This window comes from Coregonus lavaretus (genome assembly GCF_964263955.1).
Source record: "Coregonus lavaretus genome assembly, chromosome: 10".
Classification (NCBI taxonomy): Eukaryota; Metazoa; Chordata; class Actinopteri; order Salmoniformes; family Salmonidae; genus Coregonus; species Coregonus lavaretus.
In genome coordinates, this window is record NC_139997.1 from 1 (window position 1) to 26,728 (window position 26,728).

General features: G+C 44.4%; 1 protein-coding gene across 2 annotated transcripts; it reads left to right on the forward strand.

Moving 5' to 3' along the window:
* The first annotated feature begins 1,924 nt into the window (after positions 1–1,924).
* On the forward strand, positions 1,925–25,159 carry LOC311135519 (interleukin-6 receptor subunit alpha-like). 2 transcript variants are annotated; one of them, XM_084169528.1, is made up of 6 exons: positions 1,925–2,085; positions 2,589–2,733; positions 10,979–11,068; positions 17,325–17,418; positions 17,618–17,697; positions 21,156–25,159. In XM_084169528.1, the coding sequence occupies exons 1-5, from the start codon at positions 1,972–1,974 to the stop codon at positions 17,694–17,696; spliced, it is 522 nt and encodes a 173-aa protein (XP_084025654.1). In that variant the 5' UTR covers positions 1,925–1,971; the 3' UTR covers position 17,697; positions 21,156–25,159. The 2 variants fall into 2 exon arrangements, with proteins under 2 accessions (XP_084025654.1, XP_084025655.1); XM_084169529.1 differs by lacking the exon at positions 21,156–25,159 and adding an exon at positions 20,864–20,890.
* Positions 25,160–26,728: the final 1,569 nt, after the last annotated feature.

Here is a 26,728-nt window from a genome sequence, read left to right on the forward strand (position 1 = left end):
CAAACAAGCAAGATTTCTGGCTCTCACAGACCTGTAACTTCTTCTTTAAGAGGCTCCTCTGTCCTCCACTCGTTACCTGTATTAATGGCACCTGTTTGAACTTGTTATCAGTATAAAAGACACCTGTCCACAACCTCAAACAGTCACACTCCAAACTCCACTATGGCCAAGACCAAAGAGCTGTCAAAGGACACCAGCAACAAAATTGTAGACCTGCACCAGGCTGGGAAGACTGAATCTGCAATAGGTAAGCAGCTTGGTTTGAAGAAATCAACTGTGGGAGCAATTATTAGGAAATGGAAGATATACAAGACCACTGATAATCTCCCTCGATCTGGGGCTCTACGCAAGATCTCACCCCGTGGGGTCAAAATGATCACAAGAACGGTGAGCAAAAATCCCAGAACCACACGGGGGGACCTAGTGAATGACCTGCAGAGAGCTGGGACCAAAGTAACAAAGCCTACCATCAGTAACACACTACGCCGCCAGGGACTCAAACCCTGCAGTGCAAGACGTGTCCCCCTGCTTAAGCCAGTACATGTCCAGGCCCGTCTGAAGTTTGCTAGAGTGCATTTGGATGATCCAGAAGAGGATTGGGAGAATGTCATATGGTCAGATGAAACCAAAATATAACTTTTTGGTAAAAACTCAACTCGTCGTGTTTGGAGGACAAAGAATGCTGAGTTGCATCCAAAGAACACCGTACCTACTGTGAAGCATGGGGGTGGAAACATCATGCTTTGGGGCTGTTTTTCTGCAAAGGGACCAGGACGACTGATCCGTGTAAAGGAAAGAATGAATGGGGCCATGTATCGTGAGATTTTGAGTGAAAACCTCCTTCCATCAGCAAGGGCATTGAAGATGAAACATGGCTGGGTCTTTCAGCATGACAATGATCCCAAACACACCGCCCGGGCAACGAAGGAGTGGCTTCGTAAGAAGCATTTCAAGGTCCTGGAGTGGCCTAGCCAGTCTCCAGATCTCAACCCCATAGAAAATCTTCGGAGGGAGTTGAAAGTCTGTGTTTCCCAGCGACAGCCCCAAAACATCACTGCTCTAGAGGAGATCTGCATGGAGGAATGGGCCAAAATACCAGCAACAGTGTGTGAAAACCTTGTGAAGACTTACAGAAAATGTTTGACCTGTGTCATTGCCAACAAAGGGTATATAACAAAGTATTGAGAAACTTTTGTTATTGACCAAATACTTATTTTCCACCATAATTTGCAAATAAATTCATTAAAAATCCTACAATGTGATTTTCTGGATTTTCTTTTCTCATTTTGTCTGTCATAGTTGACGTGTACCTATGATGAAAATTACAGGCCTCTCTCATCTTTTTAAGTGGGAGAACTTGCACAATTGGTGGCTGACTAAATACTTTTTTTCCCCACTGTACCTGTATGTACCTGCCTGTACCTGTCTGTCTCGCTGTCTGTACCTGTCTGTACCTGTCTGTACCTGTCTGTACCCGTCTGTACCTGTCTGTCTCGCTGTCTGTACCTGTCTGTACCTGTCTGTACATAGTCGCTTTGGATAAAAGCGTCTGCTAAATGGCATATTATTATTATTATTATTACATGTCTGTCTCGCTGTATGTACCTGTCTGTACCTGTCTGTACCTGTATGTACCTGTCTCTACCTGTCTGTACCTGTCTGTACCCGTCTGTACCTGTCTGTACATGTCTGTACCTGTCTGTACCTGTCTGTACCTGTCTGTCCTTTTCAATCTTCACATTGTTAGTTGTTGATTCCTAACTCCCCTCTCTCTCTGTCTGTGTGTACCAGTGTGTGTGTACCAGTGTGTGTGTACCAGTGTGTGTGTACCAGTGTGTGTGTACCAGTGTGTGTGTACCAGTGTGTGTGTACCAGTGTTGGTTGCATGGTTCCTCACCCCCTCTCTGTGTGTCTACAGTGCAGCCAGATCCCCCAGAGGCAGTAACAGCAGTGGGGGTGGTAGGATACCCCATGGTTCTCCGGGTGTACTGGAGGTACCCTGCCTCCTGGCTCCACGACGCTGTGCCCTTCCCCCTCGTCTTCCAGCTCCGATACCGTCCTGTAGGATCCAGCGTCTGGTCAACCGTCAGTTCCTCTATTATCATACTGGAGATTATATTATATTAGTCAGTTCCTATACTATCCTACCCACTAATTATATTATATTAGTCAGTTCCTATACTATCCCCCTATATCTCTCCCCTCCCTCCCCCTATATCTCTCCCCTCTCCCTATATATCTCCCCTCCCTCCCCCTATATCTCTCCCCTCCCTCCCCCTATATCTCTCCCCCCTCCCCCTATATCTCTCCCCTCCCTCCCCCTATATCTCTCCCCTCCCTCCCCCTATATTTCTCCCCTCTCTCCCCTCCCTCCCCCTATATCTCTCCCCTCCCTCCCCCTATATCTCTCCCCTCCCTCCCCCTATATCCCTCCCCTCCCTCCCCCTATATTTCTCCCCTCCCTCCCCCTATATCTCTCCCCTCCCCCTATTCCTTTCCTTAATATCTTTATCTCCCCCCTCCCCCTTTCCCTCCCTCTATATCGATCTCTCTCTCTTTTCTCTCCTCTCCTTCTCTTCCCCCTCCAGGTGGAGTCTAAGGCCAGCCCCCTGTTGATAACCGACGCCCTAGCAGGCCACGCCCACCAGCTGCAGGTGAGAGCCCAGGACGAGATCAACCCAGACAGCCAGTGGAGCGACTGGAGCCCCCTGCTGCAGGGCTGTCCATGGAGCGGTGAGAACACTACTGTGTCCCAAATGGCCCCCTATTGCCTATTCAGTGCACTACTTTTGACCAGGGCCTTCCCAGCTAACCAGGAACATTCCCAGAACATTAGCTAAGACCCCCATTAAGTGCTAGTTAGGGTTTTATCTAACGTTACAATGGAAACATCCCAAAAAACATTCAAATAATGTTTTTGATAGCAAATGTTGATTATTTTTGTTTTTTTAATGTTTTAAATGAAATATCCTTGGAATGTTCTCCTAATATTCACCAAAATGTTCCCAGCAAACCAAAATTGGTTCTATGAAAGTTTCCAGAACATTTGTTAGGTTGTGGCAAATGTTCTCATAACACAAAAACTGTCCGGTCATGCTGATGATTATACAATGTTTGTATAAAACATTCACCTGATGTTGCAACAACGTTCCCAGAAACACATTTAGTCTGTTATTTAAAGGTTCCCAGAATGTTTCATTAGGTTGTGGGAACAGTCTGGTGGGAACATTGTGGGGACATCACAAAAGATGGGAACTGTCCAGTTGTGCGGATGATTATAAAATGTTTATTTTAGGGTGCAAAAAACATTTACCTGATGTTACAAGAACGTTCTTAGAACAATTTTTTAAATGATTTTTAAAAGTTCCTAAAACATTTATTTTGGATGTGGGAACATGACAAGAGGTTCCCACAACACTACAACTGTCCAGATGTGCTGACATTCCTTTGATGTTGTAAGAATGTTGACAGAACACCTGGTCTAAGTTCTTTAACACTAGAACCGTCTGGCCTTTCAGTCTATAAGTACCCGCTAGAGAACGTTGAGGACGTTGCAGGGCTTATCCTTTAGCAAACGCATCAGGTGCATATCAACCCGCAAGGTGTGCAAACATAAGCACCAACGCATGATAAATAGTGCATAAACAATTATAAAGGATTAATTGCATGAAGAAATATTAGTGGAAATATATCCATTAAAAAATATAACAACAATAGTTATTTGTTTAGATAGAGGATATGTTTGGTGTAATTCTACAAAGGCCTAGTGAAAAACGTAGGCCTAAAGCCCATTGGACACTTCCAGCCGATGACGCATCAACATTCTAACAGTCTAATAAATACATTTCATATACTGTATTATATCGGAAGAACAATCATTTGGTTGTTTATGAAGGTCTTACGTAGCATTAGAATACTAAAAAAAATATTATTTCAAAGAACATAATAACATTTTCATTAGTTTATGTTACTCAAGGCTATAAGTAAAAACTAAAATCACTAGTTCAAGAAGAAGTCCATCATACACTGAACAAAAATACAAACACAACATGCATGTGACGAGGTGTGAATGACGGAGTCAGGCGCAGGAGGTAAAACACAGAAATCCAGAGTTTATTCAGTGTACATGAATAAAGCACAGCAAGCGTCAAAACGAAACTAGCACAAGGGGAAAATCCACCTTGGCTACATACACGGAAATAGTAGCTCAACCGAGTTACACACTCTCACAATGAACAATCACTCACAAAGGACAAGGGGGCAGAGGGAACACTTATACACAGACTAATGAGGGAATGACTACCAGGTGTGTGTGATTGACAAGACAAGACAAATGGAGTGATGATATATGGAGCGGTAGTGGCTAGTAAGCCGGTGACGACGAACGCCGAAACCTGCCCGAGCAAGGAGGAGGGGCAGCCTCGGCTGAATTCGTGACAATGCAACAATTTAAAAGATTTTACTGAGTTACAGTTCATATAAGGAAATCAGTCAATTGAAATAAATTGATTAGGCCCTAATCTATGGATTTCACGTCTGGGAATACAAGAGGTAGGGGTGTGGATAAAAAACACCCGCAATAATATCTGCTAAACGTGTATGCGACCAATCAAATGTGGTTTGATCTGGTGTGACCACCATTTTCCTCATGCAACGCGACACATCTCCTTCACATAGAGTTGATCAGGCTGTTGATTGTGGCCTGTGAAAAGTTGTCCCACTCCTCTTCAATGGCTGTGCGAAGTTGCTGGATATTGGCGGGAACTGGAACACGCTGTCGTACACGTCGATCCAGAGCATCCCAAACAGGCTCAATGGGTGACATGTCTGGTCAGTATGCAGGCCATTGAAAAACTGGGACATTTTCAGCTTCCAGGAATTGTGTACAGATCCTTGCGATATGGGGCCGTGCATAATCATGCTCAAATATGAGGTGATGGCGGTGGATGAATGGCACGAACAATGGGCCTCAGGATCTCGTGACGGTATCATAAGGTGGCTTATGATAGAGAAATTAACATGACATTCTCTGGCAACAGTTCTGGTGGATATTCCTGCAGTCAGCATGCCAATTGCACAGTCCCTCAAAATTGAGACATCTGTGGCATTGTGTTGTGTGACAAAACTGCACATTTTAGAGTGACCTTTTATTGTCCCCAGCACAAGGTGCACCTGTGTACTGATCATGCTGTTTAATCAGCTTCTTGATATGCCACACCTGTCAGGTGGATGGATTATCTTGGTAAAGGAGAAATGCTCACTAACAGGGATGTAAATATATTTGTGCACAACATTTGAGAGAAATAAGCTTTTTGTGCGTATGGGACGTTTCTGGGATCTTTTATTTCAGCTCATGAAACATGGGACCAACACTTTACATGTTGTGTTTATATTTTTGTTCAGTGTTATTTTGTTTTGGCAGGTCTAAAGAAACATTGTGGAATTTAAAGGCTATTCTACCAAATACTAATTGAGTGTATGTAAACTTCTGACCCACTGGGAATGTGATGAAAGAAATAAAAGCTGAAATAAATCATTCTCTCTACTATTATTCTGACATTTCACATTCTTAAAATAAAGTGGTGATCCTAACTGATCTAAGACCGGGAATTTTTACTAGGATTAAATGTCAGGAATTGTGAAAAACTGAGTTTAAATGTATGTGGCTAAGGTGAATGTAAACTTCCGACTTCAACTGTATGTGTCCATACAATGTTGTTCTGCACTAAGCTGACTGTTGACTGATGTTACAGAATCATACCCTGATTTATCCTGACTTTCTGGCAATTGTGTAATTCATAAACAACTTATCTATTGAAATGCAAGGAAGACCAATTACAGAAATTATTACTATACCAAAACATAAAAAATATAACAATATTTAACTCAAGTCAACCTTACCATCATGATTGTAATACAGTCGTCAGTAGTGTTCACATTAACCTACTGGATCTCCTTAGCACAAACAAGAATATGAAACAGACAGACTGACTACAGGTGCAAAGACCATCCACACCCACACCCTGCTAGTAACAGTCTGACTGCAGGTGTAAAGTCCATCCACACACCCTCCTAGCAACAGACTGACTGCAGGTGGAAAGACAGCTAAGGTCAGCTAACAGGATAGCCTCTTCGCTCCGGGAGCTAGCTAGCTATCAATGTTCAAACGTTGCCTAACCTAGCTAGATATCTAGCTAATGTAGCTAGCGAACATTAGCTAGCTAGGTGGCTAGTTAGTACCTATGTTCAACGTTGATAGACACAAACAGAACGATGTATAGAATGATTGCAGAAAAAGGCACACAAGGAAACATTTAACCAAGGTAACGTTAGCTAGCAAGCTAACGTTAGCTAGCTAAAGTTAACTACGTCACTCCCCAGCAACAGTTTCAGCAAACAAAGCAACAACTTTTACTTCAAATAATTATTACCTTAAAAACCTCTTAAGGATTGGACCCTTTTTGTAAAAAATTTACCTAAAATGACATACCCAAATCTAACTGCCTGTAGCTCTGGACTTGAAGCAAAGATATGCATATTTTTTATATCCTTTGAAAGGAAACACTTTGAAGTTTGTTGACATGTGAAATTAATGTAGGAGACTATAACACATTAGATCTAGTAAAAGATAATACAAACATCATCTTTGAAATGCAAGAGAAAGGCCAGACAGTGATGTAGGATTCTAGATGTAATTTAGATGTTGTCCACCAGATGGCAGCAGTGTGTGTGCGCAAAGTTTCAGACTGATCCAGTGAAGAATTACATCACTACACAATATTTTGTTTCAAGTCTGCCAGGAGTTTTTACCAAATGTGCCGAATTGGTTTTCAAATACATAACTATAGAGAACATACAAAAATGCTATGGTAATACAAAATGTAAGTTTGCACACTCCCAGGAATGTCATAAATGATGGATCATTAGCTTCCCTATAGAAAAGACACTAACCTTCACACATCTAGATGGCCGGGCGGGGTGGGTATGGAGTCAGAGGTCAAACTGTAGAACCCAGTTCCTACATTTGAATATAAAAATTGATGACAAATCAGAGCAAGATTACTGAAAGTAAGTACATTATTTACCTTCAGAGGTGAATGTACCAAACCAGTTGCCGTGATAAAAGTGTTTTGTTGTTGTGCACTATCCTCAAACAATAGCATGGTATTTTTTAGCTGTAATAGCTACTGTAAATTGGACACTGCAGTTAGATTAACAATAATTTAAGCTTTCTGCCCGTATAAGACATGTCTATGCTCCGGAAAGTCGGCTGTTGTTTACAACACCATTCTAGTCACATATCGCATATTGAGCAACAACCGTCCCGTATAAGGGTCACCGATCCCGTAGAGGTTAAACAGAGACTGTCCCTAAAAAGGAACAAATCCCTTTGAAGACAGCCTGTGGCATCGATATGAGTCAGAAACATTTATTCTAGTGTGAAAATTGACTACAAAAGTGTAAACAGGATAATGTTGGTCATCAAGTCAGTCTCATCTAAAACGGAGTTTGGAACCTCAGTGTGTCACAACAAGTAAATTAAGGTTGGGTTTGGATTACAAATATGTCAACAAATCACGTCCCCTTTCGTCAAGCTCCACGTGCAAATCGCCCCTCTGCCCACTTCGCTTCCCTTCATTGAATGGGGCTTGTTGTTTCGTCGCCCCCAAACGCGTTCAAAGGATCACGGGCCGTATACGGATTGACCATGCCTCCGCAGCCAAAGTTCTATGGTTTGCATACCCTGCCGAAGGACCGTAGTATTCGGTCGGAATAGTTGTTGTTCCCAAGTATTCACCAGTATTGCTAGCTTGGTGTGCAACGACCGGTAGTGGTGAGTATAACCAGAGATACTGGAATATAATGACCTCTCTGGTATAACTTAGCTTATGACGTTATATAACGTTATTGCTCCTTATGTAGGTACCCTGTACCTATCTTTTGATAAAACGAGGCAGGCTAGATAACATTTTATATAGACTGAAAGCCCCCCTCAATACCACAGCTATCCCCTGGTGGCGCATAGAGTTAAAGATCTGGCTGCATACGAAGTGTAAAACATTTGACCAACTGCCTCGATTCGGACTTATGTAGCAACATTTGGAAAATGTGTTTTTTACATTGAAGAAAATTAGAGACTCAGAGCTAGAAAATTCATAAATCATACACTGCAGTTGAGGAACAGTGGGAAATTAATTCTGCTTTGAAAGTTGATAAACTTGTAACCCCACAATTTGAGAAAATGGCCCATGAATGTTTTGGTACACCTACTGGAGAGCTCTTCTTTGTCTACACCTATTCAGCATCGTTCCCACCCTCTTAAGCCTTAGCCCCACCCATCTCTTTAAGGATTCACATGTGAGACCATGTGGTAAACACAAGCTATATCAAATAAAATCTAAGTTTATTTGTCACATGCACAGAATACAGAAGGTGTAAACGGTACAGTGACAATACTTGCATACTTGCATAGTAGCAATATCAAACACAGAAAGTGTCCAAATATTAGGTAACGCTTACCCTACACACTTGTCTGCTTGTCTGCTTGTCTGCTTGTCTGCTTTGATGACTTCTGATTGGCCAACAACAATCTCCACGCTCGACTCTGGTGAAAAGCAAAGAGTAGCAGAATAAATTATACAATCTCTCTCTCTCTATATATATATATATACTGCACAGATCTGTATCGGTCCTTCTGGACAAGCCAGTTAAAATGACACATACCCAAGACCCGTGACAATCATATCAGATCTGACCCGGACCCGTGACATTATTTAGAATTCCGCTCGGGTCCTGGATCGGGTCTCGGGTACTCGGCTACAGGTGTATCCGTGATGACCTCTAGTTCCAATCTTGTTTCTTGTACTTTAAGGAACTAGAACTGTGCATGCTTAGAAATGTTGTAGTAATATTAGATAAAACTTAAATATAAAGTTTATTAATGTTCTCTTGAAATGTTCTGAGGACCTCCAAGACAAGGTCAAATGTATATTGTGTGAACATCAATGGAATATTATGTTAAACCTTAAACAAATATGCTTTGAACGTCATAAAAACTGACTTATTTGGAAAATGAGGAACATTGTGCAACATTGTTCGAATGTTCTGTGCCACCTCTTAAGTACAATATGTGAATATCACAATAATATTCTTGCAACATCCCAGACAACTCCCATAACTTAATTAAGTGTAAAATCAAATCAAATGTTATTTGTCACATGTGCCGAATACAACAGGTGTAGATTTTACCATGAAAGTCTGACTTACGAGCCCTTTCCCAACAATGCAGAGTTAAAAACTAGCCTTTTTACACTGGAATGTGAGATGTAATCCACACCTCGATTAGGCTGATAGAAATCCTCATTATTGAGTTTAATGATTTTCAATTTGAGCGTAGTTATTTCTATATAGCCTACACTTTCTCGTCTAATACGAGTGGTGTGGGTGTGGCTTCGTGACAATGATCAAGAGCAGCTCCAATGCAGTTCCACCTCCGACATCGCCAATACATCAGCTATACGGGTGTCGGCTGGCGCCACTTAACACTTGATCTGATTGAATCTAGGCCTTAAACATTGTATGAATGTCATCACAACTAAGCATATTTTGTGTTTTGGGAACCTATCTCTTGTAATGTACCCACACATTTACATTTACGTAATTTAGCCGACGCTCTTAAGTCGCTCTCTTATCCAGAGCGACTTACAAATTGGTGCATTCACCTTATAGCCAGTGGGATAACCACTTTACAATATGTTTATTTTTTGTTGTTGGGGGGGTGGGGTAAGGGGGGGTAGAAGGATTACTTTATCATATCCCAGGTATTCCTTAAAGAGGTGGGGTTTCAAGTGTCTCCGGAAGGTGGTGAGTGACTCTGTCCTGGCATCGTGAGGGAGCTTGTTCCACCATTGGGGTGCCAGAGCAGCGAACAGTTTTGACTGGGCAGAGCGGGAACTGTGCTTCCGCAGAGGCAGTGGTGTAAGGCACTGCATCGCAGTGCTAGCTGTGCCACTAGAGATCCTGGTTCAATCCTGGTTCGAATCCAGGCTCTGTCGTAGCCGGCCGCGACCAGGAGACCAATGGGGCGGCGCACAATTGGCCCAGCGTCGTCCAGGGTAGGGGAGGGAATGGCCGGCAGGGATATAGCTCAGTTGGTAGAGCATGGCGTTTTCAATGCCAGGGTTGTGGGATCGATTCCCACGGGGGGCCAGTATGAAAAATAAAATAAAAAATAATGTATGCACTCACTAACTGTAAGTCGCTCTGGATAAGAGCGTCTGCTAAATGTCTAAAATGTAAAAAATGTTCTGGGAACCTTTAAAGAACTATTCTCTCAACATTCTTGCAACATCAAAGGAATATTTTATGCATCCTGAAACAAACATTATCTGAACGCAGCACAACTAGACCGTTTTAGTGTTTTGGGAACCTATCTCATATCCCCATAATGTTCCCGCAACCTAAATAAATGTTTTAGGAATATTTAAAGAACATAAAACATGTGTTCTGGGAACGTTCTTGTAACATCAGGTGAATGTTTTTTGCACCCTAAAATAAACATGGTATAATCATCCATACAACTGGACAATTCATCTTTTGTGAAGTCCCCACAATGTTCCCACCAGACTGTTCCCACAACCTAATGAAACATTCTGAGAACCTTTAAAGAACAGACTAAATGTGTTTCTGGGAACGTTGTTGCAACATCAGGTGAATGTTTTATGCAAACATTGTATAATCATCAGCACGACTGGACAGTTTTTGTGTTATGAGAACATTTGCCGCAACCTAACAAATGTTCTGGGAACTACCACAGAAGCAGTGTTGGTTTGCTGGGGCTGCATGGAGGGTACATTGTGAACTGTCTACAACTGGACCTTTATTAGCACAGTGTTTGAATAGACTTTACTTTCTCACTACAGTTACTTGGTCGGAGGTGTGGTTAACAGGTCTTGTGTGTCTTTGTGAATCCCTACAGGTGGCGCTGCCGAGCCTACTGAAGAAACGTTTCCTGTCGACTACAATGACTCAGACACAGACCCCTCTACAGCTGACACCAAGTCAGAGAGTAAGTTAGCCTTGTCTTAGCCAGAACGTTCCATAGAGCAGGAGTCTGTCTCCTGTTTCTGTAGCAGTTAGCCTTGTCTTAGCCAGAACGTTCCATAGAGCAGGAGTCTGTCTCCTGTTTCTGTAGCAGTTAGCCTTGTCTTAGCCAGAACGTTCCATAGAGCAGGAGTCTGTCTCCTGTTTCTGTAGCAGTTAGCCTTGTCTTAGCCAGAACGTTCCATAGAGCAGGAGTCTGTCTCCTGTTTCTGTAGCAGTTAGCCTTGTCTTAGCCAGAACGTTCCATAGAGCAGGAGTCTGTCTCCTGTTTCTGTAGCAGTTAGCCTTGTCTTAGCCAGAACGTTCCATAGAGCAGGAGTCTGTCTCCTGTTTCTGTAGCAGTTAGCCTTGTCTTAGCCAGAACGTTCCATAGGGTAGGAGTCTGTCTCCTGTTTCTGTAGCAGTTAGCCTTGTCTTAGCCAGAACGTTCCATAGAGCAGGAGTCTGTCTCCTGTTTCTGTAGCAGTTAGCCTTGTCTTAGCCAGAACGTTCCATAGAGCAGGAGTCTGTCTCCTGTTTCTGTAGCAGTTAGCCTTGTCTTAGCCAGAACGTTCCATAGAGCAGGAGTCTGTCTCCTGTTTCTGTAGCAGTTAGCCTTGTCTTAGCCAGAACGTTCCATAGAGCAGGAGTCTATCTCCTGTTTCTGTAGCAGTTAGCCTTGTCTTAGCCAGAACGTTCCATAGGGCAGGAGTCTGTCTCCTGTTTCTGTAGCAGTTAGCCTTGTCTTAGCCAGAACGTTCCATAGGGCAGGAGTCTGTCTCCTGTTTCTGTAGCAGTTAGCCTTGTCTTAGCCAGAACGTTCCATAGGGCAGGAGTCTGTCTCCTGTTTCTGTAGCAGTTAGCCTTGTCTTAGCCAGAACGTTCCATAGGGCAGGAGTCTGTCTCCTGTTTCTGTAGCAGTTAGCCTTGTCTTAGCCAGAACTTTCCATAGAGCAGGAGTCTGTCTCCTGTTTCTGTAGCAGTTAGCCTTGTCTTAGCCAGAACGTTCCATAGAGCAGGAGTCTGTCTCCTGTTTCTGTAGCAGTTAGCCTTGTCTTAGCCAGAACGTTCCATAGAGCAGGAGTCTGTCTCCTGTTTCTGTAGCAGTTAGCCTTGTCTTAGCCAGAACGTTCCATAGAGCAGGAGTCTATCTCCTGTTTCTGTAGCAGTTAGCCTTGTCTTAGCCAGAACGTTCCATAGAGCAGGAGTCTGTCTCCTGTTTCTGTAGCAGTTAGCCTTGTCTTAGCCAGAACGTTCCATAGAGCAGGAGTCTATCTCCTGTTTCTGTAGCAGTTAGCCTTGTCTTAGCCAGAACGTTCCATAGAGCAGGAGTCTGTCTCCTGTTTCTGTAGCAGTTAGCCTTGTCTTAGCCAGAACGTTCCATAGAGCAGGAGTCTGTCTCCTGTTTCTGTAGCAGTTAGCCTTGTCTTAGCCAGAACGTTCCATAGGGCAGGAGTCTATCTCCTGTTTCTGTAGCAGTTAGCCTTGTCTTAGCCAGAACGTTCCATAGAGCAGGAGTCTGTCTCCTGTTTCTGTAGCAGTTAGCCTTGTCTTAGCCAGAACGTTCCATAGGGCAGGAGTCTGTCTCCTGTTTCTGTAGCAGTTAGCCTTGTCTTAGCCAGAACGTTCCATAGAGCAGGAGTCTGTCTCCTGTTTCTGTAGCAGTTAGCCTTGTCTTAGCCAGAACGTTCCATAGGGCAGGAGTCTGTCTCCTGTTTCTGTAGCAGTTAGCCTTGTCTTAGCCAGAACGTTCCATAGGGCAGGAGTCTGTCTCCTGTTTCTGTAGCAGTTAGCCTTGTCTTAGCCAGAACGTCCCATAGAGCAGGAGTCTGTCTCCTGTTTCTGTAGCAGTTAGCCTTGTCTTAGCCAGAACGTTCCATAGGGCAGGAGTCTGTCTCCTGTTTCTGTAGCAGTTAGCCTTGTCTTAGCCAGAACGTTCCATAGAGCAGGAGTCTGTCTCCTGTTTCTGTAGCAGTTAGCCTTGTCTTAGCCAGAACGTTCCATGGGGCAGGAGTCTGTCTCCTGTTTCTGTAGCAGTTAGCCTTGTCTTAGCCAGAACGTTCCATAGAGCAGGAGTCTGTCTCCTGTTTCTGTAGCAGTTAGCCTTGTCTTAGCCAGAACGTTCCATAGGGCAGGAGTCTGTCTCCTGTTTCTGTAGCAGTTAGCCTTGTCTTAGCCAGAACGTTCCATAGAGCAGGAGTCTGTCTCCTGTTTCTGTAGCAGTTAGCCTTGTCTTAGCCAGAACGTTCCATAGGGCAGGAGTCTGTCTCCTGTTTCTGTAGCAGTTAGCCTTGTCTTAGCCAGAACGTTCCATAGGGCAGGAGTCTGTCTCCTGTTTCTGTAGCAGTTAGCCTTGTCTTAGTCAGAACGTTCCATAGGGCAGGAGTCTGTCTCCTGTTTCTGTAGCAGTTAGCCTTGTCTTAGCCAGAACGTTCCATAGGGCAGGAGTCTGTCTCCTGTTTCTGTAGCAGTTAGCCTTGTCTTAGCCAGAACGTTCCATAGGGCAGGAGTCTATCTCCTGTTTCTGTAGCAGTTAGCCTTGTCTTAGCCAGAACGTTCCATAGAGCAGGAGTCTGTCTCCTGTTTCTGTAGCAGTTAGCCTTGTCTTAGCCAGAACGTTCCATAGGGCAGGAGTCTGTCTCCTGTTTCTGTAGCAGTTAGCCTTGTCTTAGCCAGAACGTTCCATAGAGCAGGAGTCTGTCTCCTGTTTCTGTAGCAGTTAGCCTTGTCTTAGCCAGAACGTTCCATAGGGCAGGAGTCTGTCTCCTGTTTCTGTAGCAGTTAGCCTTGTCTTAGCCAGAACGTTCCATAGAGCAGGAGTCTGTCTCCTGTTTCTGTAGCAGTTAGCCTTGTCTTAGCCAGAACGTTCCATAGAGCAGGAGTCTGTCACCTGTTTCTGTAGCAGTTAGCCTTGTCTTAGCCAGAACGTTCCATAGGGCAGGAGTCTGTCTCCTGTTTCTGTAGCAGTTAGCCTTGTCTTAGCCAGAACGTTCCATAGAGCAGGAGTCTGTCTCCTGTTTCTGTAGCAGTTAGCCTTGTCTTAGCCAGAACGTTCCATAGGGCAGGAGTCTGTCTCCTGTTTCTGTAGCAGTTAGCCTTGTCTTAGCCAGAACTTTCCATAGGGCAGGAGTCTGTCTCCTGTTTCTGTAGCAGTTAGCCTTGTCTTAGCCAGAACGTCCCATAGGGCAGGAGGCTGTCTCCTGTTTCTGTAGCAGTTAGCCTTGTCTTAGCCAGAACGTTCCATAGAGCAGGAGTCTGTCTCCTGTTTCTGTAGCAGTTAGCCTTGTCTTAGCCAGAACGTTCCATAGAGCAGGAGTCTGTCTCCTGTTTCTGTAGCAGTTAGCCTTGTCTTAGCCAGAACGTTCCATAGGGCAGGAGTCTGTCTCCTGTTTCTGTAGCAGTTAGCCTTGTCTTAGCCAGAACGTTCCATAGAGCAGGAGTCTGTCTCCTGTTTCTGTAGCAGTTAGCCTTGTCTTAGCCAGAACGTTCCATAGGGCAGGAGTCTATCTCCTGTTTCTGTAGCAGTTAGCCTTGTCTTAGCCAGAACGTTCCATTGAGCAGGAGTCTGTCTCCTGTTTCTGTAGCAGTTAGCCTTGTCTTAGCCAGAACGTTCCATAGAGCAGGAGTCTGTCTCCTGTTTCTGTAGCAGTTAGCCTTGTCTTAGCCTCGTTCCATAGGGCAGGAGTCTGTCTCCTGTTTCTGTAGCAGTTAGCCTTGTCTTAGCCAGAACGTTCCATAGGGCAGGAGTCTGTCTCCTGTTTCTGTAGCAGTTAGCCTTGTCTTAGCCAGAACGTTCCATAGGGCAGGAGTCTGTCTCCTGTTTCTGTAGCAGTTAGCCTTGTCTTAGCCAGAACGTCCCATAGAGCAGGAGTCTGTCTCCTGTTTCTGTAGCAGTTAGCCTTGTCTTAGCCAGAACGTTCCATAGAGCAGGAGTCTGTCTCCTGTTTCTGTAGCAGTTAGCCTTGTCTTAGCCAGAACGTTCCATAGGGCAGGAGTCTGTCTCCTGTTTCTGTAGCAGTTAGCCTTGTCTTAGCCAGAACGTTCCATAGAGCAGGAGTCTGTCTCCTGTTTCTGTAGCAGTTAGCCTTGTCTTAGCCAGAACGTTCCATAGAGCAGGAGTCTGTCTCCTGTTTCTGTAGCAGTTAGCCTTGTCTTAGCCAGAACGTTCCATAGAGCAGGAGTCTGTCTCCTGTTTCTGTAGCAGTTAGCCTTGTCTTAGCCAGAACGTTCCATAGAGCAGGAGTCTGTCTCCTGTTTCTGTAGCAGTTAGCCTTGTCTTAGCCAGAACGTTCCATAGAGCAGGAGTCTATCACCTGTTTCTGTTGCATGAGGCAGCTTGAAGTACAATGTTGCTCTTTGAAAAGTGAAATCTCTTTCTGACTGCTGGATTATCTTTCTGTTTTCCATGACAGAGAGTGCTGAGTTGGCAGAGTAGGGAAGAATGAGAGAGAGAGAGAGAGAGGAGAGAGAGAGGATGACTGGAGCTTTAATTAAATGTTTAGTATCAATCTCTTTGAGCTCTCTGCTGTCCTGCCAGATTTTTTTATCTGCTGTTGCCAGATGTCCTCTATCTTGTGGAAATAGTTTTTTTATGTTATTGCATCACACGAACATTGTACAGAACAATATACAGCTATGGAAATACAGGGTTCAACTTACAAAGGGAAGTGACTCTCCTAATCACTCTGACGTCATCAGACTGTGCAGCTGAACACTGTATGCTGGAAACACTCAGTTTGTTATTTTTGACTTAAACATAACCCATATTCGTTAAATATAAATACCGAACTTGTTTTTGCGTGGATTCTGCAACGCAGTTAGCTTTTAACAGCTGGGACCGCTATTTCTTGTCCCGGAATCCCGCTTAACAGACAGGTTGAAGCCTGCTTGACAGAGACGCTAAGCTGCTAGCCATCAAGCTAACGAAGTAGTGGGCAGATTTCCTCTTCCTTCTCGCCAGCCGTGATTTTGGCAGCTCCATGGTAAGAAATGTGACCGTTCCTGGTGCAAAAACAATTTCCTATCCAGGAGCTTGAGTAAATGACATTACTAAGCTGCTCCCAAATGTACTACATCAGGACATGGAAATCGATTCTATCGTAGTCCATGTGGGTTTTAATGACATTATGAAGGGCAGCTATGAACAGTTGAAACTGGATTTTAAAGAGCTTTACTGGTTCAAATAGCCGACCAATCAGCCTGTTACCAACCCTTAGTAAACCTTTGGAAAAAATTGTGTTTGACCAGATACAATTCTATTTTATAGTAAACAAATTGACAACAGACTTTCAGCATGCTTGTAGGGAAGGACATTCAACAAGCACAGCACTTACACAAATGACTGATGATTGGCTGTGAGATTGTGGGGGCTGTTTTGTTAGACTTTAGTGCGGCTTTTGACATTATCGATTATATTCTGCTGTTGGGAAAACTTATGTGTTATGGCTTTACACCCCCTGCTATATTGTGGATAAAGAGTTACCTGTCTAACAGAACACAGAGGGTGTTCTTTAATGGAAGCCTCTCCAACATAATCCAGGTAGAATCAGGAATTCCCCAGAGCAGCTGTCTAGGCCCCTTGCTTTTTTCAATCTTTACTAACGACATGCCACTGGCTTTGAGTAAAGCCACTGTGTCTATGTATGCGGATGATTCAACACTATACACTATAAACACTAAAAAAATTGTCAAAGACTCCAGCCACCCTAGTCATAGACTTTTCTCTCTGCTACCGCACGGCAAGCGTATGTGGGAACTCCTTCAAGACGGTTGGAAAAGTATTCCTCATGAAGCTGGTTGAGAGAATGCCAAGAGTGTTCAAAGCTGTCATCAAGGCAAAGGGTGGTTACTTTGAAGAATCTCAAATATAAAATACATTTTGATTAGTTTAAGACTTTTTTGGTTACTACATGATTCCATATGTGTTATTTCATAGTTTTGATGTCTTCACTATTATTCTACAATGTAGAAAATAGTAAAAATAAAGAAAAACCCTGGAATGAGTAGGTGTGTCCAAACTTTTGACTGGTACTGTACATCAGTCTCTCTATACATCAGTCTTCACACCCAAGGTGCTTAAGAAAATAATATACAAATAATAATCATAATAAAAACAAAAACACAGAACATTTTACACCGCAGACAAAAATCTAAGCTATACAAGTGTTGTCTGATCCAGTGGACAGGACAACAGAATTAACATACATTCCATAACTGTTCTCTCTCTTCTGTTCTCTCTCTAGACCCCGAGGATGATGGTGGTAGTCTGTTGATTCTACTGGCCCTGTTCACTGGCATCATCCTGGCCCTGGCGTCCTCTCTGTTGGTCCTCATGTGGTGAGATAATATACCATTTATCTGGCCCTGGCCTCCTCTCTATCGGTCCTCATATAATAATGATAATGATGATAATGATAATACCTATTTTCCTAGTATGTCGAAATCAGACACACTCCAATACACAGTTTCTATAGCAAGTGAATTGAAACATTTATTCACATGTAAATATTAATATTTTTTTGCTTTTTCAATGTAGGGTGAGGCAATGGAGGCGGGACAATGTGACAAAACAGGAACTGACCTCAATGGTGAAGATGAAGTCCATGCCAATCTAAAGTGAGTGAGCCCTGACCTCTAACCTATAACCCTTATCACTAACTAGTCAAATGGAGAAGTTGAGGTCCACTACTACTCTACATTGCCTCCAGGATTCTGCGATTGCATATTTTTTTTGCTAAATCAATAATACCCAGCATATTATGCTATCGGCTTGCAAATTTGACAAATCACCGCACTATTATCACATACAACTGACCAATCACCGCAGTATAAAAAGAGGGCTCGCAATTTCAACCAACCACCGGATATTAGAGCTAAGGCAGGTGGGGTGGGGTGGGGTGGGGGATATTAGGGCTAAGGCTGGTGGGGTGGGTGGGGGATATTAGAGCTAAGGCAGGTGGGGTGGGGTGGGGTGGGGGATATTAGGGCTAAGGCTGGTGGGGTGGGTGGGGGATATTAGGGCTAAGGCTGGTGGGGTGGTTGGGGGATATTAGGGCTAAGGCTGGTGGGGTGGGTGGGGGATATTAGGGCTAAGGCTGGTGGGGTGGGGTGGGTGGGGGATATTATGGTTAAGGCTGGTGGGGTGGGTGGGTGGGGGATATTAGGGCTAAGGCTGGTGGGGTGGGTGGGTGGGGGATATTAGGGCTAAGGCTGGTGGGGTGGGTGGGTGGGGGATATTATGGTTAAGGCTGGTGGGGTGGGTGGGTGGGGGATATTAGGGCTAAGGCTGGTGGGGTGGGTGGGGGATATTAGGGCTAAGGCTGGTGGGGTGGTTGGGGGATATTAGGGCTAAGGCTGGTGGAGTGGGGTGGGTGGGGGATATTAGGGCTAAGGCTGGTGGAGTGGGTGGGTGGGGGATATTAGGGCTAAGGCTGGTGGGGTGGGTGGGTGGGGGATATTAGGGCTAAGGCTGGTGGAGTGGGTGGGTGGGGGATATTAGGGCTAAGGCTGGTGGGGTGGGGTGGGGGATATTAGGGCTAAGGCTGGTGGGGTGGGTGGGGGATATTAGGGCTAAGGCTGGTGGGGTGGGTGGGGGATATTAGGGCTAAGGATGGTGGGGTGGGTGGGGGATATTAGGGCTAAGGCTGGTGGGGTGGGTGGGGGATATTAGGGCTAAGGCTGGTGGGGTGGGTGGGGGATATTAGGGCTAAGGCTGGTGGAGTGGGTGGGTGGGGGATATTAGGGCTAAGGCTGGTGGGGTGGGTGGGGGATATTAGGGCTAAGGATGGTGGGTTGGGTGGGTTGGGTGGTGTGGGGTTGAGAGAATGCCAAGAGTGTGCAAAGCTGTTATCAAGGCAAAGGGTGGCTATTTGAAGAATCTCAAATATAAAATATATTTTGGTTTGTTTAACACTTTTTTGGTTACTTCATGATTCCATATGTGTTATTTCATAGTTTTGATGTCTTCACAATTATTCTACAATGTTGGCCAGTAGTGTATATCCTCCTGATTTCAGTTCACAAGCAAAAACTCAAACAGGAAGTACCAGTGACATGTTCAATACGGAAGTGGTTCGTTGAAGCGGATGTTAAGCTATAGGTCTGTTTAGCTAGCAAAGACATTAATATTTTCCAGGATTCATCCAATGGCATTGAGGAGTATAAGTGCATTGATGACATCGTCCCCACAGCGACCATACGTACCCAACCATAAACCATGGATTACAGGCAACATCCGCACTGAGCTAAAGGCTAGAGCTACCTCTTTCAAGGAGCGGTACACTAATCCGGGCGCTTATAATAAATCCTGCTACGCCCTACAACAAACCATCAAAACAGGCAAAGCGTCAATACAGGGCTAAGATTGAATCCTACTACATCAGCTCTGATGCTCCTCGGATGTAGCAGGGCTTGCAAGCTATCACGGATTACAAAGGGAAACCCAGCCGCGAGCTGCCCAGTAACGTGAGCCTACCAGACGAGCTAAATTCTATGCCTTCTATGCGTGCTTCGAGGCAAGAAACACTGAACCATGCATGAGATCACCAGCTGTTCTGGACAACTGTGTGATCACGCTCTCCGAAGCTGATGTGAGTAAGACCTTTAAACAGATTAACATTCACAAGGCCGCAGGGACAGACGAATACTCAGAGGATGCGCTGACCAGCTGGAAAGTGTCTTCACTGACATTTTCAACCTCTCCCTGACCCAGTCTGTAAAACCTACGTTTCAAGCAGACCACCATAGTCCCTGTGCCCAAGAACGCTAAGGTAACCTGTCTAAATGACTACCGCCCCACAGTGCTCACATCTGTAGCCATGAAGTGCTTTGAAAGGCTGGTCATTGCTCACATCAACACCATCATCCCAGACACCCTGGACCCACTCCAATTCGCATACCGCCCCAACAGATCCACAGATGACACAATGTCTATTGCACTCCACACTGCCCTTTCCCACCTGGACAAAAGGAACACCTGTGTGAGAATGATGTTCATTGACTACAGCTCAGCGTCCAACACCATAGTGCACTCCAAGCTCATCACTAAACTAAGGACCATGGGACTGAACACCTCCCTCTGCAACTGGATCCTGGAGTGCACTATGGTCTGTAGCATTGAAGGTCCCCAAAAACACAGTTGCCTCCATCATTCTTAAATGGAATAAGTTTGGAACCACCAAGACCCTTCCTAGAGCTGGCCGCCCGGCCAAACTGAGCAATCGGGGGAGAAGGGCCTTGGTCAGGGAGGTGACCAAGAACCCGATGGTCACTCTGACAGAGCTCCAGAGTTCCTCTGTGGAGATGGGAGAACCTTTCAGAAGGACATCCATCTCTGCAGCACTCCACCAATCAGGCCTTTATGGTAGAGTGGCCAGATGGACTTGAACCCGATCGAACATCTCTAGAGAGAACTGAAAATAGCTGTGCAGCGACGCTCCCCATCCAACCTGACAGAGCTTGAGAGAATCTGCAGAGAAGAATGGGAGAAACTCCCCAAATACAGGTGTGCCAGGCTTTTAGCGTCATACCCAAGAAGACTCGAGGCTGTAATCGCTGCCAAAGGTGCTTCAACAAAGCACTGAGTAAAGGGTCTGAATACTTATGTTAATTTAATATTTCCGTTTTTTATTTTTTATTTTTTATAAATTTGCTACAATTTCTAAAAACCTGTTTTTACTTTGTCATTATGGGGTATTGTGTGTCGATTGATGACTGAAAAAAAACTATAATATCTGAATGTCTGTCTTTCTTTCTGTCCATTTTCTCTATATTCATCACCCAGCTCTTTCTTTCTGTCCATCTTCTCTATATTCATCACCCAGCTCTGTCATTATGCAGGGCCTGTCTGTCAGAGAAAGGCATTATTAGATGTGATTTATATGTGTTGTTCCTTCTCTCCTCTCTTCCCTTCTCTCCTCTCTTCCCTTCTCTCCTCTCTCCCCTTCTCTTCCCTCCTCTCCTCTCCTCTTCCCTCCTCTCCTCTCCTCTCCTCTCCTCTCCTCTCCTCTCCTCTCCTCTCCTCTCCTCTCCTCTCCTCTCCTCTCCTCCTATCTTACCTCCTCTCCTCTCCTCAGCCTAGGTTGGCCCCTCCTCTCAGCCCTTATAGGGCCCCTTGTCTCCACCAGGCCACACCCCCAACAGGTGGGTGCAGCGTCCACAAAACACTACCCACAATCCACCATGCTACCCACAAGCCATCTGGAGCGTTTGCCTGGCCTGATCGCTGCCCGCCAAACGGACAGACATGGTGGAACGAATGACTGACTCCACCCACTGGAGTTTAACATCATCTGATTGGCCATAAGGCTCAACACTACGTACTGTACAGTACAGTGTGGATCACCACCCAACAACATATCTGTCCTCTGACCCTGACTGACTGAACAAGGTATAGGTTCTGGTACCTTTCACAGTATTCCTTTCTGGGGACCTGATGATCTAATGGTCCTTTATTCATTTCAAATGCTTCTTCAAATGTAAGAAGCATTATTATATAGACCGATTGGCATTATAACATGTTCTAGACTGGTTATATACTGGTTATGAAGAGGGTATGGACAGATTGGCATTCTGCAGAATAGGTACTGCAATTCAGAGGAGAAGGAACGCCCTGCAAACGAGGCTGCTGCTATTGGTCATTCGATGAGGAGGAGGGAACAGAGTTCGGCCATATCCATGCTGGCTAATTACTAGCAGTATCAGGATGATGTCATAACTTCCTGTATATAGATGCGTTAAAGGAGGATGATGTCATAACTTCCTGTATATAGATGCGTTAAAGGAGGATGATGTCATAACTTCCTGTATATAGATGCAGTGTCAGGATGATGTCATAACTTCCTGTATATAGATGCGTTAAAGGAGGCACATTCAACAAATCTGATCTAACAAAGTGGATATTCGTCAAATCCGTCATTATTTATGTTTTGTAACAGGCCCACAATGTGGCTACTTACAGACTCCACCAGACCAGACTAGACTAAACTACACCAGACTAGACCAGACTAGACCAGACTAAACTACACCAGACTAGACCAGACTAGACCAGACTAAACTACACCAGACTAGACCAGACTAGACCAGACTAAACTACACCAGACTAGACCAGACTAGACCAGACTAAACTACACCAGACTAGACCAGACTAGACCAGACTAAACTACACCAGACTAGACCAGACTAGACCAGACCAGTGGTCCTCTGTAGCTCAGCTGGTAGAGCACGGCGCTTGTAACGCCAAGGTAGTGGGTTCGATCCCCGGGACCACCCATACACAAACATGTATGCACGCATGACTATAAGTCGCTTTGGATAAAAGCGTCTGCTAAATGGCATATTATTATTATTATTATTATTATTACTAGACCAGACTACACCAGACAACACCAGACCAGACCAGACTACACCAGACTAGACCAGACCAGACCAGACTACACCAGACTAGACCAGACCAGACCAGACCAGACCAGACTAGACCAGACCAGACCAGACCAGACCAGACTACACCAGACTAGACCAGACCAGACCAGACCAGACTAGACCAGACTAGACCAGACTAGACCAGACCAGACCAGACCAGACTAGACCAGACTATACCAGACTAGACCAGACCAGACCAGACCAGACTAGACCAGACCAGACCAGACCAGACTATACCAGACTAGACCAGACTAGACCAGACCAGACTATACCAGACTAGACCAGACCAGACCAGACCAGACTAGACCAGACTAGACCAGACTAGACCAGACCAGACTAGACCAGACTAGACCAGACTAGACCAGACCAGACCAGACCAGACTAGACCAGACTATACCAGACTAGACCAGACCAGACCAGACCAGACTAGACCAGACTATACCAGACTAGACCAGACCAGACCAGACCAGACTACACCAGACTAGACCAGACCAGACCAGACCAGACCAGACCAGACCAGACTAGACCAGACCAGACCAGACCAGACTAGACCGAAAACCTTTACCTACACAGCATTATTCTGCTCTGATGCCAGTGATAGTGATGATAGTGATGCCAGTATAGTGATGATAGTGATGCCAGTGATAGTGATGCCAGTGATAGTGATGTTATGTCTTGGTTCTTTACAGCGCTGTGTAGTCATGTAAAACACAAGGTGCCTTCACTCCAAGTTCCTTTCTGAGATTATTTGACAACTGTAATGTTTTCTCAAGCTAGTACCTATGCATGGATCCTATTGAAGCCTTGTGGATGTTGTATTCTATATTAACCAACAGAATGAAATAGTTCATATATATTATGTTATTTTTAGAGATGTTTAGCTAAAACTGTTCCGTATGCACCATTCTCCAGTCAATGATATGAAGCTCAGATACAGTATATATTTCCCAGTCTGTACTCCTTTCGTTCCAAATGGCACCCTGTTCCCTGTGTAGTGCTGTATGTTTGACTAGGGCCCATAGAGCTCTGGTCTAAAGTAGTGCACTATATAGGGAATAGGGTGCCATTTGGGACGCAGCCACATTTCAACACACGATCATGTTCTTTTCATGATTAATAGTAATTAATATTTGACATCATATTTTTATATGCTCATGTTCTCTGTGATAAGGATCGACGGAAAGTGATTGTCTCAATGATAATCAAAGTGAACTTTATGCAATGTATGATTTTTACAATTCAAACCCTGTTTTAATTATATTTCTAATCCAGTTCAAGTCAAATTGAACTTCAGACCTAAAGATGTGTTTGTGATGGATAATGTTTGCCCTACCTCTAACAATACATTGTTATCTGTGCCAAAGCCTTGCTATGCATATAGAAAATGGCAACTTTTACATGAGTCATGGGTCATGGGTCATGGGTCATGGAGTTCACCCCCTAGATGTCCTTAGAGGTAGTCCACAGTTTCCATAACATACTGAATCCTACAGCGGTCACCCTTCAGTTTCCATAACATACTGAAATCCTACAGCGGTCACCCTTCAGTTTCCATAACATACTGAATCCTACAGCGGTCACCCTTCAGTTTCCATAACATACTGAATCCTACAGCGGTCACCCTTCAGTTTCCATAACATACTGAATCCTACAGCGGTCACCCTTCAGTTTCCATAACATACTGAATCCTACAGCGGTCACCCTTCAGTTTCCATAACATACTGAATCCTACAGCGGTCACCCTTCAGTTTCCATAACATACTGAAATCCTACAGCTGTCAGACTTAAAGTGCAGTCAGTACAAAGTATACACAAGATATCCCATCAGGCTATAGGAGCATTGAGAGGTTCTCTGATTTGTCAGTCACCTGAGATTCTCTTTTAACCTGAGATGCTCAGAGAAGATGTTCATTAGACACTGACATGTCTTCTCCACCAGAGCATTATTGATCACATCTCTCTGATTAAATGTTCTCTCTCTCCGACCGTCACATACTGAGATTCTAACACATGGTTGACAATGGTGTGTTTTTACCTGACAGTACTGTAGGTTGAAGAGGGATTAGGGTTGTTGTGATGGTTAGGGTTGTTGTGATGGTTAGAGATAGGGTTAAGGTTGTTGTGATGTGGTGGTGGCCTTGATTTTCAGTCTCTACGGTATATGCAGGGATTGACTTGGGCAGGAGCTCACTGGAGCCCAGTACCGGCACCTCAAATGTTCTACCGATTGAGCTCCTGTTCCTCTTATAGAATATTAGCTCAAAAGTACTGTGGAGCTCCTGCACCTAATTATAAACAGTACCGGCACCCAAAATGTGTACCGGCACCTATTTAAATCCAAGTCAACCACTGGGTATATGTAATAGAAATTGTCTGACACGTGAGACTAGGAAATCCTACCACAGGACATGCTGGCTTGATTGTAGGCCTATTATTATTGGGTAAAGACAAACCATTTATTGGGAAAATGGTTGATAATTGTGAAAAATTGTATTCAAATCAAATTGTATTTGTCACATGCGACATATGTGTAGATTTTACTGTGAAATGCTTACGAGCCCTTTCCCAACAATGCAGAGTTACAAAGGTAGAACTGAATGGTAAAGAAAATGCATTTTTCTATTGCCTGTTTCTAGTATCAATGTTCTACCAAAGTCATTGTGAGGTCAACATAATAATACATATTTTATATATGTATGTATATGTATATATATATATATATGTATATATATGTATGTATGTATGTATATATATATATATATATATATATATATATATATATATATATACAGTGCCTTCGGAAAGTATTCAGACCCCTTGACTTTTTCCACATTTTGTTACGTTACAGCCTTATTCTAAAATTGATTAAATTGTTTTTTCCCCTCATTAATCTACACACAATACCCCGTAATGACAAAGCAAAAACTGGTTTTTAGAAATGTATGCTAATTTATATAAAATAAAACTGAAATATTACATTTACATAAGTATTCAGACCCTTTACTCAGTACTTTGTTGAAGCACCTTTGGCAGCGATTACAGCCTCGAGTCTTCTTGGGTATGACGCTACAAGCTTGGCACACCTGTATTTGGGGAGTTTCTCACATTCTTCTCTGCAGATCCTCTCAAGCTCTGTCAGGTTGGATGGGGAGCGTTGCTGCACAGCTATTTTCAGGTCTCTCCAGAGATGTTCGATCAGGTTCAAGTCCGGGCTCTGGCTGGGCCACTCAAGGACATTCAGAGACTTGTCCCGAAGCCACTCCTGCGTTGTCTTGGCTGTGTGCTTAGGGTCGTTGTCCTGTTGGAAGGTGAACCTTCGCCCTAGTCTGAGGTCCTGAGCGCTCTGGAGAAGGTTTTCATCAAGGATTTTTCTGTACTTTTCTCCGTTCATCTTTGCCTCGATCCTGACTAGTCTCCCAGTCCCTGCCGCTGAAAAACATCCCCACAGCATGATTCTGCCACCACCATGCTTCCCCGTAGGGATGGTGCCAGGTTTCCTCCAGACGTGACGCTTAGCATTCAGGCCAAAGAGTTCAATCTTGGTTTCATCAGACCAGAGAATCTTGTTTCTCATGGTCTAAGAGTCTTTAGGTGCCTTTTGGCAAACTCCAAGCGGGCTGTCATGTGCCTTTTACTGAGGAGTGGCTTCCGTCTGGCCACTCTACCATAAAGGCCTGATTGGTTGAGTACTGCAGAGATGGTTGTCCTTCTGGAAGGTTCTCCCATCTCCACAGAGGAACTCTGGAGCTCTGTCAGAGTGACCATCAGGTTCTTGGTCACCTCCCTGACCAAGGCCCTTCTCCCCCGATTGCTCAGTTTGGCTGGGCAGCCAGCTCTAGGAAGAGTCTTGGTGGTTCCAAACTTCTTCCATTTAAGAATGATGGAGGCCACTGTGTTCCTGGGGACCTTCAATGCTGCAGAAATGTTTTGGTACCCTCCCCCAGATCTGTGCCTCGACACAATCCTGTCTCTGAGCTCTACAGACAATTCCTTCGACCTCATGGCTTGGTTTTTGCTCTGACATGCACAGTCAACTGTGGGACCTTATATAAACAGGTGTGTGCCTTTCCGAATCATGTCCAATCAATTGAATTTACCACAGGTGGACTCCAATCAAGTTGTAGAAACATCTCAAGTATGATCAATGGAAACAGGATGCTCCTGAGCTCAATTTCGAGTCTCATAGCAGAGGGTCTGAATACTTATGTAAATAAGATATTTCTGTAGT

What these genes read in the sequence shown, in the direction of transcription:
- LOC311135519 (XM_084169528.1), top strand. Translation starts at nt 1,972, where the DNA reads ATGGTTCTCCGGGTGTACTGGAGGTACCCTGCCTCCTGGCTCCACGAC. An exon ending in GCAGGGCTGTCCATGGAGCG is followed by an intron (nt 2,734 to 10,978) that starts GTGAGAACACTA and finishes GAATCCCTACAG; the next exon opens with GTGGCGCTGCCGAGCCTACT. An exon ending in TCTCTGTTGGTCCTCATGTG is followed by an intron (nt 17,419 to 17,617) that starts GTGAGATAATAT and finishes TTTTCAATGTAG; the next exon opens with GGTGAGGCAATGGAGGCGGG.